Consider the following 21,243-nt stretch of genomic DNA (forward strand, 5'->3'; position numbering starts at 1 on the left):
CCGATTTCGTAGAGAATTGCTCATAGTCGACCATCCACCGAAAAATGTCATCGACACAAAAAAAAAAATGCTGAAAAATAGTCAAGAATTATCTTTAAGCATGTTTTCACAGATTTACTAAATAATGAAAGGGGCCGCACCGCTCTGCCGTCACGAAATATCAGAAACTGAACCTCGGATTCGTGATCAAGGACCAAATTACCCCTAAGGACAAATCAAATCAAATCAAATTATTCGCTCTACAGCATTGCCTTGGCGTTCCCGATTACGGAATTCCTACTCGAAACTAGGTGTCCGAAGGCTTGATTGTTGAGGCAATTGCAAACCTCTTTTTACACCTAAGCTTCCATCCAACCCGGGATTCGAACTGACGACCTTTGGTTTGTGAGTCCAACTGCCTACCAGCGACTCCACCAGGACAGGACCCAGGGAGACGACTCCTACACCTGGACTGAGCTATCGACCTAACCTCTAGGTTAGACCGGGCCAACATTTACTTCCCCATCCGACGGAAGGCGTGATCAGACAAATCTCGTCTCAAAATTTGCCACCGAGACCTTCTGGGATCGAACCCAGGCCGACTGGGTGAGAGGCAACCACGCTTACCCCTACACCACGGTCCCGGCCTAAGGACAAAGTTACTTGCAAATCGAAGAGGGGTGGGCTCAATTCTTGTGATTTGACGCCAATTTGGCATGTTTAACCCAATTTGGTGATATTCCAACGATGAAAATAAAACAAACTTTTCTTCCGCTATAATAATACACTTTAAATAATGTTTATTTTCTCTTACAGAACATACTCACGACAGTACAGGTGCAGTGCATGTGTTTGTGTTGTTTTTTTTTTTATTTTTTTTATATTGGCAGATCGATTCAAATCAATTAAAATATCAATGTATCTTCCTGGCCCGTCCATCCATCCCGCCACATTTCTTGCACAATATTGCCTTCGATTTTTTGTTTGCTTTAATTTTTCACTTTAAATAAATAGAAAGTAGCGTGTATTGCAGGTTTTTTTTTGTATGTGATTGTGTGATTTCGTGAATTTCGTTACAACTACTTTTGATCAACAAGAGTTACGATGCTTTCCAATTACAAGCGACAAAACGCACCATTTATATAAGTTTGTTTTACAGGTTTTACCATGTTTTAAATATTTTGGGTTTTTCTTTAGAGCTTCGAGAACTAAACACTACTTGTTTTGTTTTTCTTTGTCAAAGAACCATTTATGCTCTAAATAGTGTTTGTTTGTTGTTTTTGGCTTTTCGTTTGACCGACATGTTTGTTTTTAAACCACAAATGCTTGTATAATGTTTTTTTGTTGTTGTTGTTTGCTAAATTTACTTATGTTTTGGTTTTACTTGTAGTACGTTACTTGTGTTGTGTATAGCTTTACTTACAGTTCTACGATGCTACGATTTATACGCTCTAGCTGCTAAACGGTATATTTGAATACGTTTTGTTTTTTGTTATTTTTAAAATTTTTTTTTTCATCAAATAGTTTCGGTATAAGAAGATGTATATAGGCTCTGGAAATTAAAAATATACTTATCAAATAAATATTCTCTTTTTATTCTTTTTTCGTTTAGTTTTTGGGCTTCGTGGGATCAGTTTCAGGTTTTTTTTTCAATATGTTTCACTTGGGAGAGTTTTTTGGGCTTCGTTTGTTTTTTGGATCTTTCAGGAAATGATTTTTTTTTTTTGCTTTTCGAGATTTAGCCATTACAAAATTGTGTGTTTAGGTTACTTCTTTTTACTGTTACTTTATCATGAGTTTTGTATATACTTGCTTTTGTCTAACTTTAGAATAGTTTGTTTATGTAATTGTTCCTTTGATGTTTTTTTAATGTATAGTGAACTGCTTCTACGTGTGTGTTGTATTTTATTAGTTTGTATTATGCACTTGATAGAAAATTCGGTCATCCTTATAAAAGTTGATATCGGAGTGATTTGTGGCTGTTTTCCTTCGTTTCCATTACGATAAAATATTTGTTGCTTTTTCTTCCTCTTCTATCCTCCCTTAGCAAAACGACAATTATATTGAACATTACTTAAAACTTCCTCCCTCCTTCTCCCACCATCACACAAATTTACTTCTTAATCGGTGGCAGCTGCTCGTTGATGGTGACGCTGAGCCGTCTGATGTTCGGTTTGTCGTAGTCCTCCATGGACATGCCGCGGGACAGCCGGCGCGATCCGGGCGTACCGTCCGTCGAGCCACCCGAGCTGGTCGAGAAGGCGCGGTTCCGGTCCACCCCGGGCATGGCCACCGACGTGAGCAGGCCCTGACCCTTGCAGAACAGCAGGATCGACTGGGCCACCTTGGCGGGCTGGAATAATTTAAATTTAATATTTTGATTAGTATAACGTAACAGCTTTGTATGTTTTTTTCCGGTCTCATTTTTGTATAAGAGTTATAATTTACAAAAATTTAGACATATTGATGGATTTAAATCATGGGTCATTAAAGTATGAAACCGATTATTGGACACAAATATTTTTTCAAAAATCTATCTCGTTGAAACAAACATTTTTGGAAATGCGGCTCAATGTAGTCTACGTTTGTTTTACAAATAGAAACTTAATTTCATTGTTTTTTTCAGCTTCAAACTTGGCCAGCAATTCAAAAACTTTGGCTACTCCTGGTTGGCCATTTTTGTTTTATCGTTTGCTATAATTTCAAATTTTTTGCCAAATTTTCAAAAAAATAAATTGCAAAGAGTTTCTCAAATGTTATTTGAATTGAAATTTTGAAAAATACAGATTATAACCTTTGCTTTTTTATAAAGTGAACCGTTTTCAAGTTATAGGCTTTCTAAATTGAACATTTCCAACATCTAGTTCCGTTTATAAATATTTAAAAAAGTTAAAAAGCACTTACGTAATAAATATTTTTTGTAAAATTTCTTACAAGTTTTGACCAACTACTGCTGGTTGCTTACATATGAGTAAGTCTCTACGAAATCGGTCTTTTTTCTTAAATTTTAATTTTTGTATTTTCTAATCCGACTAAAACTTTTTTGGTGCCTTCGGTATGCCCAAAGAAGCCATTTTGCATCATTAGTTTGTCCATGTAATTTTCCATACAAATTTGGCAGCTGGCCATACAAAAATTATGTATGAAAATTCAAAAATCTGTATATTTTGAAGGAATTTTTTGATCGATTTGGTGCTTCGGCAAAGTTGTAGGTATGGATATGGACTACAGTGGAAAAAATGATACACTGTAAAAAAATTTGGTGATTTTTTTTATTTAACTTTTTGTCACTAAAACTTGATTTGCAAAAAAAACACTATTTTAATTTTTTTTTTGATATGATTAAGAGGACATCAAATGCCAACTTTTCAGAAATTTCCAGGTTGTGCAAAAAATCTTTGAGCGAGTTATGAATATTTGAATCAATACTGATTTTTTTCAAAAAATTGAAATATCGGTCGCAAAAATTTTTCAACTTTATTTTTTGATGTAACATCAAATTTGCAATCAAAAAGTACTTCAGTGAAATTTTAAAAAAGTGCACCGTTTTCAAGTTATAGCCATTTTTAGGTGACTTTTTAGAAAATAATCGAAGTTTTTCATTTATTAAAATTAGTGCACATGTTTGCTCTTTTTGAACAAAAATATTTTTGAAAAGCTGAGAAAATTCTCTATATTTTGCACTTTTGAACTTTGTTAATACGACCCTTAGTTGCTGAGATATTGCCATGCATAGGTTTAAAAACAGGAAAATTGATGTTTTTCATGTCTCACCCAAACAACCCACCATTTTCTAACGTCGATATCTTAGCAACTAATGGTCCGATTTACAATGTTGAATTATGAAACATTCGTAAATTTTCAAATCAAGACTAACATTTAAAAAGGACCAAACATTTAATATTTCGCCCTTCTGAAATGTTATTCTTGATTTGAAAATTTTGAAAATATTGTTTTCGAAAAGATCGGAAAATTTCACGAATGTTTCATATTTTAACATTGTAAATCGAACCATTAATTGCTGAGATATCGACGTAAGAAAATGTTTGGTTGTTTGGATGAGACTTGGAAAACATCAATTTTCATGTTTTTAAACCTTAGCACGGCAATACCTCAGCAACTAAGGGTCGTATCAACAAAGTTCAAAAAAGCAAAATATAGAAAATTTTCTCAGCTTTTCAAAACTATTTTTTTAAGTTGGCAAACATGTGCTGCACTAATTTGAAAAATGAAAAACTGTAACTATTTTAAAAAAGTTGCCTAAAAATGGCTTTAACTTGAAAACAGTGCACTTTATCAAAATTTCACTGAAGTATTTTTTGATTGCAAATTTTGATTCTACATCTAAAAATGAAGTTGAAATTTTTTTGCGACTAATACTTCGATTTTTTGTTTAAATCAGTATTGATTGAAAAAATCATAACTCGGTCAAAGATTTTTTGCACAACCTGGAAATTTCTGAAAAGTTGGCATTTGATGTTCTCTAAAACATATCAGAAAATAAATAAAAAATAAAAATAGTGTTTTTTACAAATCAAGTTTTAGTGACAAAAAAGAAAAAATCATCATTTTTTTACCGTGTATCATGTTTTTTGAGTGTAGTCTTTATCCATACCTACAACAAACTAATGATGCAATATGGCTTCTTTGGGCATACCGAAAGCACCATAAAAGTATCAGTTGGATTAAAAAATACTAAAATTAAAATAAAAAAAAAGATCAATTTCGTAGAGAACTGCTCTACTTTTGGAAATTTGCATACTTCTTCTTCATTATAATTGACATCACTCTCGTAAAGTGTCTTTAATAAAACTAATAATAATAATAATTGACATCACTTTTAAATATAAAATCAAATTCGCAATCAAAAAGTTCTTTACAGAAACTTAAAAAAAAAATTTCAGATTAATTTTTCCAGAAAATTGGTCCAATTTTCAATGAAAAAAAAAAACACTTTGAAATTTTCTGTTCTCTCCGCAGAAGTATTTTGCAAATTTTGGAATCAAGCCTAACATTTCAGAAGAATCAAATGTTCAATATTTCGTTCTGAAATAGGTAAAAAACACAATTTTATTTTTTTGTTATATATTTCTAGAATCACGAATGGTAGAAGGAAGATTAATTTTGAAAAAAGTTAAACGTAGAATCGATTGACTTCAATTTATAAATTAAAATTTTATATCAAAGTGTGTAACGCAAGTGAAAACTTGTTAAATTTGACGTATTTTTAGGTGATTTGTATTCCTAAAAAATATCTCGTGAATTTAAAGGGATAAATTAGAAAAAAACAAACATCTGTAAAAAAAAATCAGGAACACGATGATGATCTTAAAATTTTAGTTGAAATATGCACTAAATTTTAATATAAAGATAGTTTATACTGAAAACAGCTATCAATATAGAAATGCAGTGCGTCCATCGATACTGAGTTCAATTTTACTCAAAATGAGTTCTGAATCAACCGTCTACAATTTGTTTCAGAGATATCGCAGTTTGGAGCTGGAGATTTTCCGCAAATATTGCTAAAAGGAAATGTGCGGTTCGTTTTGGATAGTCGAGATTCAAACAAGTTGACTCAAAAATCTACTCACAGCATCGGCCAGCACATCCCCGGCCCGTTCCACCTTCAGCAGGGTGACCTTCTCCTTGTTCAGATCCTTGTACAGCTTCTCGACCACGCCCGCGTAAGGGCTCATCACGCCGGTGATCATGAGCAGGTCAACCTTGCAGTTCTTCAGCGGGAGCTCCTTGCGACTAAAAGGAACACAGTGTGATTAATACAAAAGCCCCTAAATAAACTGAGAAGAAACTTACTTCATAAATGCTTTAACGTATTGCTTCAGATTTTTGTTGTTCAGCGAGCTGTGCAGACGGCTCTGGAACTCGGCCACAATCTTCTCCTTGTCCGGATTGTCCCCGACCAGTTGCTGTTGATTTGTTGTTGAAGAGTGTTGAACGGTTGTTATTAAATTGCAATATACAAGAAAATTCGCTAATAGAGTTAAAAGCTAAAACCAACAAGTTAAAAAAAAACACTAAAGCACAACCATCTAGTTAGGAGGTGGTGCAAACAAAGCGGTCATCCACGTGGTGAACATGGCACCATGTTAGCACCGCGTGGAAGATTGTTCAGCTTCAAAAATGTGGTATATTCAATCAGCATCAATCATGCAACAAACACAACTCTTTGAACCATTTGCGAATGGTTGTGGGATGTTTGTGTCTACAAAAGTGGGAAAAATAAAACAACTATCTGAACGCTACTGTTTCTGACTTTTAAAGCTTTAGCGATTATTTCGTACCGAGTTGCCAACAATACAGAAAATATCGTCATTTTCAATTATCAATTACGCGTTTCGAAGAACCGGCACACAAATCTCTGATCAATCAGAGAGCAATCACCGAATGAACACATCTTCCAAGGTGGCATGACGTGCAAAGTCCCAACTGAGAATATCAATTAACAATGAAGAAAGGGAAAAATCCTCCCACTCCCATTTCCCAGCTCGATATCATCCGGAACCGTTGTTGCTGCTCAATCTCGACTCGATGCAAACATTATCCTCGGAGAACTCCTCCCCGGAGTGCTGTTCCGTTGAGTGTCGAGATGAGGAACGAAGCTTCTTTTCAAAGCTCACCGAAGAAAGTAACGGAAAAATTCCTACAACCAGGGGAAAAAGCCCAAGCGTAACAGACACAAAGCAAACAGCAAGAATCAAACCGAAAACATCAGAGAGTTCTAGAAGAAGGTTTGTGCAAGGAAAGCAAAATTTATGCGGCCTATGTTTAGTGGAAGTGCTAGCGAAGCGTGATATACTACGCATATTTGGTGCTTTTGCGTGGTGCCCTCTAAGAAGGTTCTAGAAGGGGGAGGAAAGTCTGCAGCAGAGAGGCTACAGAAGAAACTACGCAGAATTTGTGAGTGTGATTCTGTTTTAGATTAGAAGGTCTATCTAGAGAATGTTTTCGAGGGGGGGACTGAACCTGCAGATGAGGAGGGAAAATATTTATCAGCAAAGTTAGTGTTAGAATATGCTCAATAAGAAAAAAGGTGAAAACGTAAGAAGTGTTTTTTTTTTGCGCGGAACTTGGCATCATGAGCCTAATCCATATAATCTGAGTTAAAACCAACAATTTTATTTGTTTTATTTTATTAAATAAGCAATGCTTCAAAGAATATTGAAAACAAGTTTGATTTTTAATTTTCGTAATGAAATTTTTAAGACCAATTTTAAGCATTGACTGACTGATCTGTTCACACTCATATGAATTTAGGGGAAATGCATGTATTTTTGGCAGGTTTGTCGAGGATCAAAAATATTTGATGACAAAAAGAGCATAATTGTACGTTTTAGTCGAAAACTAACAACTTCTTCCACCGCCCACCGGTCCAAATTTTTGGCAGGTTGCAAATCTCTCACGAACTCTCACATAGAGTTATCTACGTGCGTATGTATTGCGTGTACGTACACGAAAAAAAGTGAGGTTAAATTTTGTACCGGCCAGCAAAACAAATTGTGCGCTACACTGAAAATACGCCACACTTTTTAGTCAAGTGCCCAAACACTTGAATGATTCAATAAAGCCACATCTTAAATCTAATTTGTTTGTGTTTGAATTTCAATCCAATCCATTATCAAATTCAAGTGTTTAGCGATTGACTTTTTGGTATTTTTTGACACCTTATTTTCATTCGGGTGGATCAAACTTTTCAAGTGTTTTGCTCATGAATTTGCCCCACTGTGCTGAACTATTCAAAGTGATGAGGAAAACACTTGAAATTGATCTTGTTTTGATTTGAAATGCAGTTTCGTGGCAGCTTCGGCAGACTTTGCTTCGTTTCTTCATTTGTGTTTTGGCGGTCCGGTGTGTTCGTTTTTCGCAGGCTTGAAAAAAAACAAATTTCCATTTTTGACAAGCAAAGTTGATAGAAAATAAAAGCTGTCAAATTAATTTTATGACGCAACTTCTTCTATTTTTAACAAACCGAAATCCTTTTCTATTTCACACAAACATGGATTGATTATAGAAGGAAACACCATTTAAAACCGATAGATATAATGTAGTTTTTCATGTGACACAACACATCAAATTCAAGTGTTGTGCTATTGAATTGACAGCATCTTAAGGTGCCCAAAATTCAAGTGTTTTGCGATTGATTTTTGAGTGCTCTGTACAGCAGGGCCAGATCATGTGTAGAACACTTCGTTAAGCTGTGTAAGTTTTGCTCAGTGTAGTGTGCGTGAGAGCGGGCTTAGATAGCTCTATAGAGTTATCTAAACCCGATCTCACGCACACTAGCACGCCATTTGTTTTGCTTTCCGGTACAAAATTTAACCTCAATCTTTTTCGTGTACGTACACGCAATACATGCTCACGTAGATAACTCTATGGCTGCAATTTTGTTGCCAGCAGTGTTCCCATTCTGTTCTGTTTTCTTTAAGTTATCCTGCAAAATGTACGCATTTCACCTAGCGACCCTAGGGCCCGCTCTCTCACTCTCCAACATTCTTTTGTTTGGTAGCATCTAATTTTGGCATGCTGCGATTACTTTCGAAGTGTCAAAGTCAGTTTTTAAGTTTAGATGCTGCCCTTGCTAAACTGAAGCAATTGTGGAACTTTTTACTGTAGTGAGTAGTTAACAGACACTATAAAGAAGATTTTGCTGGAAGCTGGCTTTAGTTTAGTGGTCAGTTGAGCACAGAAGATCGAGGCAAACCTGTTAAGAAAATTTACATTTTGGTTAGTACCACTGAGCCAAACGGTGTGCGTCAATGAAGGTGAACAAAAATCGTAGCGATTTTTTTTTGTTTTTGCTTATTACTTCTTTAATTTAGAAGAATTCGCTCAGAAAATGTTGATATGACAACATTATCAGAGGAAAACAGAACAAAATAACAACAAAAAACAACAGAAATGGTTATTTTTTTTATTATTTTGAATTTAAACCAGATTTTTTATTTTGATTTAATTTGTATTAATAAGCAACTAAGTTCAAAAATAATCTTCTTTGATAATTTAAATCGGAAATTGTCAACTTTTTTTTTGCAAATGATAAATTCAAAAAAGCGTGTATTTTCATTTTTTTATGCAGCTACGACAAATGGAGATGAATTCCGTTTGAAATCAAAAATTCTCGACTAAGTACATCTATCGTTGAACAATCTTTCATTTCAGAAAGATTTTTATTCATTCAATATTCAGAAAAAATATATTTGATTTTTTATACCGTTTGTTAGGTGACATTAGTTTTGGGGGGTTAGATTGGTCTGTCAAGAAGGGCCGCGAAGTCAATTTTTAAAAATTGATTTAAAAAAAATATCACAAATTTGAGCTTAATTTTAGAACCTAATTCACACTGCTATTTTTTAAATCATGATTTGGAACATTAAATCTAAATAACTCATTTTTTTGGCTAAACATCATTTTCAAAAGTAATCAAATTTGCAATCGAAAAGTAATTTATAATTTTTTCGATAAAATGCAACGTTTCCAACTATACCCATTTAAACTTAAAGGGTTACATACATGTAGAAAATTAAAAAAAATACAGAATATTTGTTAAATCCACTCAAAAGATGATTTTCAATCACTCCTGAGAGTTTCATCAAGATATTTCATGATTAAAGTAAGTAAGAGACGATTTTAGGTTAAAATTTTGCCATGCGCAAAGCGGGCTGTCGAACTATGGTGGCGTTTTTCTCTAAACCCCGAGTTGATTTACGGGTGCCACGATATCTTGAGATGGGATGGACCAAATTGCATGAAATTTGAAGTGAAGACTCTCAATATGTATCCCGTGTGCATGACGAAGCCCAATTTTTAAAATATGCTTGTTAAAAAAAACAAAAATAAAAAACTATCGTATTTTTTATGTGAAAAACACAAAAATATGCTTATCTTTTTTTAAATATTTTTTTTTAAATCGGGCTTCGTCATGCACACGGAATTGGTTTAACGAGTCTTCACCAAAATTTTGAGCCGATTTGGGCAAGACAGTTTGAGATGTCGTGGCACCCGTTTTTTGAAACTGTTAACTTGAAATTGCTATATCTCGGCAATGATGCAACCAATTATCTTCAAATTTGTTTTATTAGTAGGTCCAAATGTATATTTTAATGCCCTGAAAACAGAATTAAAAAATAGTTGAAGTGTGTGCTCATACTAACCTCTGATTTTTTGCCGATTTACATGTATGTAACCCCTTAAGTTTCTGGTAAAAGTAAGTTTTAAGGTTTAAAATAGAATGTTTAAATGTATGTCGATTTTGGAATGTTTTTTAAGGGCTGAGAAAATATAAAAAAAAACAATGTTTAACTCTAAATTTGGACAAAAGTTGCAGATATAAATATTTTCAAAGAATTTAAGGGGTTACATACATGTAATCGGCAAAAATGTCTGAATTTGATATGAGCACACATAAACTGTTTTTTTTTAATCTGATTTCAGTGCATTGAAATAAACATTTTTATCTATTAACAAAACAAATTTGAAAACAGTTGGTTGTATCATTCCCGAGATATAACTATTTGAAGTTAGCAATTTCAAAAAACTGGTGCCACGATATCTCAACACTGCCTTGTCCAAATCGGCTCTAAATTTTGGTAAAGAATCGTTAAACTGATCCCGTGTGCATGACGAAGGCTGGTTTAAAAAAAACTTATTTAAAAAAAAGATAAAAATATTTTTATGTTTACATATAAAAAATCTTCAGTTTTTTATTTTTGTATTTTTCTAAAAAGCTAAATTTAAAAATCGAGCTTCGTCATGCATACGTCTTGAGAGTCTTTACCATAAATTTAAGCCGATTTGGTCCATCCCATCTCGAGATATCGTGGCACCCGTAAATCAACTCAGTGTTTGAAGAAAAGCGCTCACAAAGTTTGAAAGTTTGCTTTGCTCATGGCAAAATTTTGAACTTAAGAGGCAGTATTTGTAAATTCTGCTCGGTTTGTTCTAGAGGTCGTATCGAGGTGCTCCGATTTGGATGAAACTTTCAGGGTTTGTTTGTCTATACATGAGATGAACTCATGCCAAATATGAGCCCTCTACGACAAAGGGAAGTGGGTTAAAACGGGCATTGAAGTTTGAGGTCCAAAACACATGAAAATTCTTAAAATTGCTCGCATTTCCGTAAAACTTCATCGATTCCAGTTCTCTTAGATGCATTCGAAAGGTCTTTTGAAGCTCTTCAAAATGTGCTATAGACATCCTAGATTGGTTTGACTTTTTCTCATAGCTTTTGCAAATTACTGTTAAAAATTGATTTTTTTAAAACCTTAATAACTTTTTGCAACAGCCTCCAACACCCATACTCCCATAGGTCAAAAGTTAGGGAATTTCATGGACTATAAGCCTACGGTATTAACTTTTTGGCCAATCGCAGTTTTTCTCATAGTTTTACGATTTTTCTAGAACAAACATTTTACAACGGTAATTTTTGCCCTGTAGGCTAAGAAGACGGCACTTTTTGGTCTCAATTTTGTCATATTCGGAATCCTCGGACAATTTCACGTAAGTCAGAAGTATTGGAGTTATAATTTTGATTTAAAAAATAATTAAGTAAAACATTTTTGAAAAAAGAAATAGATCTTATTTACCCTATGATCAATACGTCAAACGCTGTATCAAGTAGGCGAAAACTTGTTTACCCCTAATCCGACAAAATGCTAAATAATATTTTAATTAATTCTTAATGGCATTTTTTTCAATCAAATTCAAAATTCGAACACCTCAATCTAATGTAAAATTTTCTGAGGATTCCGAATATGTCAAAATTGAGACCAAAAAGTGCCGCTATGGAGGCCTACAGGGCAAAAACTAACGTTGTAAAATGTTTGTTCTAGAAAAATCGTAAAACTATGAGAAAAACTGCGATTGGCCAAAAAGTTAATACCGTAGGCTTATAGTCCATGAAATTCCCTAACTTTTGACCTATGGGAGTATGGGTGTTGGAGGCTGTTGCAAAAAGTTATTAAGGTTTTAAAAAAATCAATTTTTAACAGTAATTTGCAAAAGCTATGAGAAAAAGTCAAACCAATCCTGGATGTCTATAGCACATTTAACAGGGCTTCGAAAGACCTTTCGAATGCATCTAAGAGAACTGGAATCGATGAAGTGGCGATGGAAATGCGAGCAATTTTAAGATCTTTCATGTTTTTTTGACCTCAAACTTCAATGCCCGTTTTACCCCACTTCCCTTTGTCGGAGAGGGCTCATATTTGGCATGAGTTCATCTCATGTATAGACAAACAAACCCTGAAAGTTTCATCCAAATCGGAGCACCTCGATACGACCTGTTTCACATCGGTGAAAAACTCGCTCTTAACTCGTCTCTTACTTAGTCTAGCAATGAAATAACTTCATGAAACTTTCAAGAGTGATTAAAAATCATCCTGTTGGTGGATTTACTATATTTTCTGTAATATGAAATTTTGTGATTTTCTACATGTATGTAACCCCTTAAGGAAGAAAATACTGAGTGTTTTCCAAACAACCTTCATTTTTCAACGAATGAAATTTTAACTATCGGTCCGATTTTCAATGTTATATTATGAGTAAGATCTTCTGATCCAGCGAAAAAACGTTATTTCAAATTTCACTATAACATTTGTAAAAAAAAATCATGTAAAAAATTAAAAATAGCTAAAAACGGATATTTTTGTCGAAAACAGGTTAAAAACCATGATGTTTTTCAAGAATTGCTATCGCTGTGCAATTTTATTTGTCCATGCTTTTCATTAGTTTATAAGGATTATTATTTAGTTCCCATAAAACACGTGAAAAATATTGAACAGATGTTTTTTTAATTTCAAAAAAAAAAAAATCAAAAATGAAACTTGTTTTAAAAAGGCTACCTTTTTTCTGATTTTTCCTAATCATAAACCACAATTGCTGAAGACATAATATCGATCTGAAAATCGTTTCCAACGATGCAAAGTATAAAATAATTACATACTATTTTTGTAAAGTTAGCTGCCAAAATTGTTTAGAGATTTAGCCCATTACAATTCTGAAATGCTTTAAAAAATCACAAAACTACATTTTAAATAAATACTCTCATTTTATTCCTATCAAGAAATCAATCAAAACTATCAATGATCTGAAATTTTTGGTTTATTTCAAATTTGAGTATTATTCTGAAAAAAAACCTAAAAAAATATATTTGAAAAAAGTACTCTTAGCATAAAAATCTATGAGAAATTTGGTCTTTGTCTTTGCCTTTGTTTATACTTCGGCATTGGCCTAATAACATTGATTTGCTTGAACTTTTTGCGATAAATATGGTGTTGACAACTTTGAAGTTTTAAGATTCCTGATTATGACTTAATATCATAAAACATAACAGACAAATATACATTTTTTTTTACTTTTGCTAATTTCGATAGCCTTGTAAATATTTCGAATTGATTATAGCAAAAATATCGACATCACATAGTTCGATCAGGTGTCTTTTCATCATCTACGTTAGTCTGAAGATGAGGTCAAATCGGACCAACCAGTAACAACCAACTCCAATCTTCGGATTATTGCAAATCGAGAACCCAACTCAAGCCAACCCACCGGAACCAAAACCTTTCTCACAGTAAAGCAATATTACTAGTAGACTATAGCGGCGGAAGTGACAGGCAAGCTCTAGAAGAAGGGAGGGTGCATTTTGCTAAAGGGACAAGCCAAAAGCTGCGCAGCTACTCAGAAATTCAGAAAACAGAAAAAAAAACCCTGTGAAACTGGCCGTGCAAATGTACCTCGGAGAAGATCTGGGAGTCCGCGGGAGGAGAATTCGCACACGAGGTTGAGTGTGTGTGTCACCAGAAGAGAAACGGAACAGAGTTGAATTTATGCGGGACATCACGTCGGGTTTTATTTGTTGTCATGTTGTGTTGTTTTGTTTTTTTTTGGGGGGTTCATTTTGGGGTTCAGGTCGTTTATTTCCGTTGTGTTCGGAAAAAAACGTTGTTTTTGTTTATTTTTTTCGAGAGTTGAAATCAACCGTGGAAAATATGTACAGCCGCGAGAAGTATTTTTAGAGAAGAATGTTTGTGATGTTTGTAGTGAAAGTTTTTAAACATTTTTTGTTTTTGTTTTCGTTGATATCGAGCCAACGACAAAGAGCATGCACGATTGGCGTGCAAATTCCACGAATGTCGAGAAGAGTCGTCAGCATGGAATGAGAAAGAAACGTTTAAAGTGAGTGAATTAAGAGTTGTTATTGAATTTTTGAATTGAGTAGTTACGTACAAAATAATTTGATTGCTACGACCGGTTAGGACAATTTTGCCAAAGGTTTCGAATAACAACTATGGCCGCCAATTAAGTAATAATAATGAATCCCTCCCGAAAAAAGACAATCAAATATGACTCCTGGCACAATACATATGTAAGGACATAGGATGGGTTAGCTAAGAGCAACATAAAATAAATAAAACTCTAATCGATAGAGTGGATGTAATGGAGGTGAAACTTGATGTTTATTCGATTATTTTACGTTAAGGTTTCTTGTCCTTTTATCGGTTTGCGTTCAAATATGGGATATAGTCACTTGGATAAAAAACTATAACATTTAGAATGCATATCGAATACAAATATTTTATTCCGCAGAAAATTTGTTCGAAGTTTTCTTAGGAAGACTTGATGCAAATAAGAATGGACAATTTTGTCTTGGTTGTAAATGAGGTTGGTGTACGATTAGGGTGTTTTTGAAAATCCACTTCTAGTAATTATTGGGCTCAGGCGACCCCAGTTAACTCAATCGGAATTCTAAAAAAGAATTCAATTCGAATCGTTTACGTATTCCGTTTCAAACGCAACAACCCATTCCGTGTGCATACCGCTTGTTGCGTTTAAAACGGAATACGTAAACGATTCGAATTGATTTCCGTTTCGGAATTCCGATTGAGTTGACTGGGACGCATCTACTGGACAATCTCTATGAACCAGGTTACATTCGAAACATTCCCTATATTGGTCCGAAAAATCAGGGGCCAAAAAACAAGTTTTTTTTTAAAGAAATTTTTAACGAATGTAGAAGTCTTATCAAGTGACAACATTTTAAACAGCAATTAAAAATATTTTGATTGTTTTTTAATTCCAGTGTGAAGCACCATCAAAACTGTCATGTCACCACGCGTGAACTTTAATTATTGATGCCCGCAGTAATATCATTTTCATCATATTACTGCGGTTGTCAATCATTAGAGTTCACGCGCGGTGATACGAACGCAAGATAATGGTCGCATGACAGCCGCAAGACAACCGCAAAACAAATTTTTGGTTTTGGTCAAAGGTTGCATTGAGTTTTCAACTTACTTTTTGGAAAATACTCAAAACAAACCAAGTTGACAGCCAAATCAATGCAGAATTGAGCTTTCCCTCATCGTAGAAAATATTGTAATAATAACCTGAACAAACAAACATGACGAAATCCAGTCTGCAGCCCGTCTGCAGATCACCATCTCCATGCAAATGTGAAAATATCAGTTGATTTCAATGAAAATATATTACATAAAATCATACTTAACCCTGGAATGCAAAGTTATAAAAACTGATTTTAACAGCTTGCTTGGCGTAGTTTTTGAGATAAAATTATGATGAATCTTCGGCAAAGTTGATTGGATTGGCAAACCTCAAAAACTTTTTGATATGACAAGTCATGGAATTAAAATTTTAATGAAAAAAAAACTATCGTAAAATGCATTACAAACTAGTACACTGCCCATCAATGAAAATCTCCGTCAAGACAATTTCCCATAAGAGTGGCATATTAGCCATTTGGTTTTTCGCATCGGCAGCCAAGTCTAAACACTATTTCAGTGAAATTCAAGTTCCAGAAGATGCGTTGGAACATCCTCTACCACCTAGTGCTAATATCTTGTTTTTACCAAAAGTGGATATTAGCCGTTTTTTCAATGGTAGGCAGTACAGTTGTTTTTTTATCATTAGTATTCATAAAAGCAGGTTTTTTTAAACAAAAAACTACATCGGAAAAAAAATCTAAATATTTTTAAACTGGTTCAATTATGTTAAAACTGCACGTCTATTTCCATTGTAATTTTGTTGTTTTGCCTTCCTCACTAAGGTAAGGCTATAATCCTGCTCTAAAATTGAACTTTGTATAAAAACTAACTTAATCCAGCTATGTGGTTGGAGCCTCCCTCACAACAATGGCTGTACACAAGTTTCATCTATTTTTTAGATCCGGCTTCCAAAAAGTACATCGATATCACTTAAGTGGCCATATCTCGAGACAGGGTTGCCAGATCTTCAATGTTTTGGACTCGTTGGAAAGGTCTTTTGATAACCTAACCAACAATAGGTCGGATGGTGGATCCGGACATAGTTTACATACATTTAGGTGAGATCCGGCTTCAAAAAAGTACATAAATATCACTTAAGTGGCCATACCTCGAGACAGGATTGCCAGATCATCAATGTTTTGGACTCGTTGGAAAGGTCATTTGATAACCTAACCAACGATGGGTCGGATGGTGGATCCGGACATAGTTTACATACATTTAAGTGAGATCCGGCATCCAAAAAGTACATAAATATCACTTAAGTGGACATATCTCGGGACAGGGTTGCCAGATCTTCAATGTTTTGGATTCGTTGGAAAGGTCTTTTGATAATCTAACCAACGATGGATTGGATGGTGGATCCGGACATAGTTTACATACATTTAAGTGAGATCCGGCTTCAAAAAAGTACATCAAAATCACTTAAGTCGGGATATCTCGAGACAGGGTTGCCAGATCATCAATGTTTTGGACTCGTTGGAAAGGTCTTTTGATAACCTAACCAAGGATGGGTTGGACGGTGGATCCGGACATAGTTTACATACATTTAAGTGAGATCCGGCATCCAAAAAGTACATAAATATCACTTAAGTGGACATATCTCGGGACAGGGTTGCCAGATCTTCAATGTTTTGGATTCGTTGGAAAGGTCTTTTGATAATCTAACCAACGATGGGTCGGATGGTGGATCCGGACATAGTTTACATACATTTAAGTGAGACCCGGCTTCCAAAAAGTACATCAATATCACTTAAGTCGGGATATCTCGAGACAGGGTTGCCAGATCATCAATGTTTTGGACTCGTTGGAAAGGTCATTTGATAACCTAACCAACGATGGATTGGATGGTGGATCCGGACATAGTTTACATACATTTAAGTGAGATCCGGCTTCAAAAAAGTACATCAAAATCACTTAAGTCGGGATATCTCGAGACAGGGTTGCCAGATCTTCAATGTTTTGAACTCGTTGGAAAGGTCATTTGATAACCTAACCAAGGATGGGTGTGACGGTGGATCCGGACATAGTTTACATACATTTAAGTGAGATCCGGCATCCAAAAAGTACATAAATATCACTAAAGTGGACATATCTCGGGACAGGGTTGCCAGATCTTCAATGTTTTGGATTCGTTGGAAAGGTCTTTTGATAACCTAACCAACGATGGGTCGGATGGTGGATCCGGACATAGTTTTCATACATTTAAGTGAGATCCGGCTTCCAAAAAGTACATCAATATCACTTAAGTCGGGATATCTCGAGACAGGGTTGCCAGATCTTCAATGTTTTGAACTCGTTGGAAAGGTCTTTTGATAACCTAACCAACGATGGGTCGGATGATGGACCCGGACATAGTTTACATACATTTAAGTGAGATCCGGATATATGTGAAAACACATTTTTATACATAACTTTTGAACTAATTATCGAAACTTCAATCTGTATAAAACTCGATCTATAGGACCCTAAACCAAGTCGAATGCAACAAGTTTGGGTCAAATCGGTTCATCCAGTGCCGAGAAACATGAGCTAGTTTGTTGGTCACATACATACATACACACACACATACACACACACATACACACAGACATTTTTTCAGTTTTCGATTCTGAGTCGATATGTATACATGAAGGTGGGTCTACGATGTTTTTATACGAAGTTCATTTTTAGAGCAGGATTATAGCCTTACCTCAGTGAGGAAGGCAAAACGTCGTAGACCCACCTTCATGTATACATATCGACTCAGAATCGAAAACTGAAAAAATGTCTGTGTGTATGTGTGTGTGTATGTGTGTGTGTATGTATGTATGTGACCAACAAACTAGCTCATGTTTCTCGGCACTGGATGAACCGATTTGACCCAAACTTGTTGCATTCGACTTGGTTTAGGTCCTATAGATCGAGTTTTATACAGATTGAAGTTTCGATAATTAGTTCAAAAGTTATGTATAAAAATGTGTTTTCACATATATCCGGATCTCACTTAAATGTATGTAAACTATGTCCGGGTCCATCATCCGACCCATCGTTGGTTAGGTTATCAAAAGACGAGTTCAAAACATTGAAGATCTGGCAACCCTGTCTCGAGATATCCCGACTTAAGTGATATTGATGTACTTTTTGGAAGCCGGATCTCACTTAAATGTATGAAAACTATGTCCGGATCCACCATCCGACCCATCGTTGGTTAGGTTATCAAAAGACCTTTCCAACGAATCCAAAACATTGAAGATCTGGCAACCCTGTCCCGAGATATGTCCACTTAAGCGATATCTATGTACTTTTTGGATGCCGGATCTCACTTAAATGTATGTAAACTATGTACGGATCCACCATCCGACCCATCGTTAGTTAGGTTATTAAAAGACCTTTCCAACGAATCCAAAACATTGAAGATCTGGCAACCCTGTCCCGAGATATGTCCACTTTAGTGATATTTATGTACTTTTTGGATGCCGGATCTCACTTAAATGTATGTAAACTATGTCCGGATCCACCGTCACACCCATCCTTGGTTAGGTTATCAAATGACCTTTCCAACGAGTTCAAAACATTGAAGATCTGGCAACCCTGTCTCGAGATATCCCGACTTAAGTGATTTTGATGTACTTTTTTGAAGCCGGATCTCACTTAAATGTATGTAAACTATGTCCGGATCCACCATCCAATCCATCGTTGGTTAGGTTATCAAAAGACCTTTCCAACGAGTCCAAAACATTGATGATCTGGCAACCCTGTCTCGAGATATCCCGACTTAAGTGATATTGATGTACTTTTTGGAAGCCGGGTCTCACTTAAATGTATGTAAACTATGTCCGGATCCACCATCCGACCCATCGTTGGTTAGATTATCAAAAGACCTTTCCAACGAATCCGAAACATTGAAGATCTGGCAACCCTGTCCCGAGATATGTCCACTTAAGTGATATTTATGTACTTTTTGGATGCCGGATCTCACTTAAATGTATGTAAACTATGTCCGGATCCACCGTCCAACCCATCCTTGGTTAGGTTATCAAAAGACCTTTCCAACGAGTCCAAAACATTGATGATCTGGCAACCCTGTCTCGAGATATCCCGACTTAAGTGATTTTGATGTACTTTTTTGAAGCCGGATCTCACTTAAATGTATGTAAACTATGTCCGGATCCACCATCCAATCCATCGTTGGTTAGGTTATCAAAAGACCTTTCCAACGAGTCCAAAACATTGATGATCTGGCAACCCTGTCTCGAGATATCCCGACTTAAGTGATATTGATGTACTTTTTGGAAGCCGGATCTCACTTAAATGTATGTAAACTATGTCCGGATCCACCATCCGACCCATCGTTGGTTAGGTTATCAAAAGACCTTTCCAACGAATCCAAAACATTGAAATCTGGCAACCCTGTCCCGAGATATGTCCACTTAAGTGATATTTATTTACTTTTTGGATGCCGGATCTCACTTAAATGTATGTAAACTATGTCCGGATCCACCATGCGACCCATCGTTGGTTAGGTTATCAAAAGACCTTTCCAACGAGTTCAAAACATTGAAGATCTGGCAACCCTGTCTCGAGATATCCCGACTTAAGTGATATTGATGTACTTTTTGGAAGCCGGATCTCACTTAAATGTATGTAAACTATGTCCGGATCCACCATCCGACCCATCGTTGGTTAGATTATCAAAAGACCTTTCCAACGAATCCAAAACATTGAAGATCTGGCAACCCTGTCCCGAGATATGTCCACTTAAGTGATATTTATGTACTTTTTGGATGCCGGATCTCACTTAAATGTATGTAAACTATGTCCGGATCCACCATCCGACCCATCGTTGGTTAGGTTATCAAATGACCTTTCCAACGAGTCCAAAACATTGATGATCTGGCAATCCTGTCTCGAGGTATGGCCACTTAAGTGATATTTATGTACTTTTTTATTCCGGATATTAAAAATAGATTAAATTTTTGTACAATTCCATCATATCAGCCATTGTTGGTAATATGTGAGGAAGGCTCCAACCACATAGGTGGATTAAGTTAGTTTTTAAAACATGTTATGGTCAAATTTTAAAGGTGGGTGCTATAAACTTAAAAAAAATATTTGCAACGGTTTTATATTTAATATTCCAAGACTTTTTTGTGTACCACGTGTAACAGTTCTTTTAAAAAGTTTATAAAAAGTTGCACAAAATTTTGAATATTTTAAAGTTGAAATAGCTTTAGCCGAAAAATGATGCAAAATTTCCAGAACAAAAAAATACTGTGAGGTTGAGGGATTCAAAATTTGGAAATATTTTGATTAAACTTCGAACAAATCAGTATTTTTGCAGCTGTTTAAATCCAAGATATAGGTACATTCCGAACCCGCTAGCTTATAAAATTCGTTATCTCATGAGATTTTAATTCGCCCAAAAATTGACAAATTTTGACATGTGTCTGTGTGTGTGTGTATGTATGTATGTATGTGACCAACAAACTAGCTCATGTTTCTCGGCACTGGCAGAACCGATTTGACCCGAACCTGTTGCATTCGACTTGGTTTAGGGTCCCATAGATCGAGTTTTATACATATTGAAGTTTCGATAAGTAGTTCAAAAGTTATGTATAAAAATGTGTTTTCACATAAATCCGGATCTCACTTAAATGTATGTAAACTATGTCCGGGTTCATCATCCGACCCATCGTTGGTTAGGTTATCAAAAGACCTTTCCAACGAGTCTAAAACATTGAAGATCTGGCAACCCTGTCTCGAGATATGGCCACTGAATTGAAATTTATGTGCATTTTTATTCAGGATCTTAAAAAATAGATGAAATTTGTGTCCAACCCCATCATATCACCCATTGTTAGTAATGAGTGAGGAAGGCTCCAACCACATAGGTGAATTAAGTTAGTTTTTTGAAAAAAAAAATCGAAGATCACAAAATTTTAAAGCGGTGCCACAAAAGAAGGGGTGGTCCAATTTTTTCCAATTTTGT

At 35.3% G+C, this 21,243-nt stretch overlaps 1 protein-coding gene across 12 annotated transcripts in view; it reads right to left on the reverse strand.

Moving 5' to 3' along the window:
- The window catches only part of LOC6032553 (exocyst complex component 4), a 183,305-nt gene that overhangs the window by 27,181 nt on the left and 134,881 nt on the right, over positions 1-21,243 (reverse strand). For 10 of the 12 annotated variants that reach the window (XM_038262604.1, XM_038262606.1, XM_038262608.1 and 7 more), the window contains exons 7-10: positions 13,728-13,739; positions 5,794-5,906; positions 5,571-5,733; positions 749-2,332 (exon numbers count right to left, since the gene is read on the reverse strand). In XM_038262604.1, coding sequence (XP_038118532.1) covers positions 2,093-2,332; positions 5,571-5,733; positions 5,794-5,906; positions 13,728-13,739 — 528 coding nt within the window. In that variant the 3' untranslated portion in view covers positions 749-2,092. Of the gene's footprint in view, positions 1-748; positions 2,333-5,570; positions 5,734-5,793; positions 5,907-13,727; positions 13,740-21,243 lie in introns of those variants that run through there. The other 2 variants (XM_038262616.1, XM_038262612.1) reach the window with 2 other exon arrangements.

This window comes from Culex quinquefasciatus, chromosome 3, assembly GCF_015732765.1.
Source record: "Culex quinquefasciatus strain JHB chromosome 3, VPISU_Cqui_1.0_pri_paternal, whole genome shotgun sequence".
Taxonomy (NCBI): Eukaryota; Metazoa; Arthropoda; class Insecta; order Diptera; family Culicidae; genus Culex; species Culex quinquefasciatus.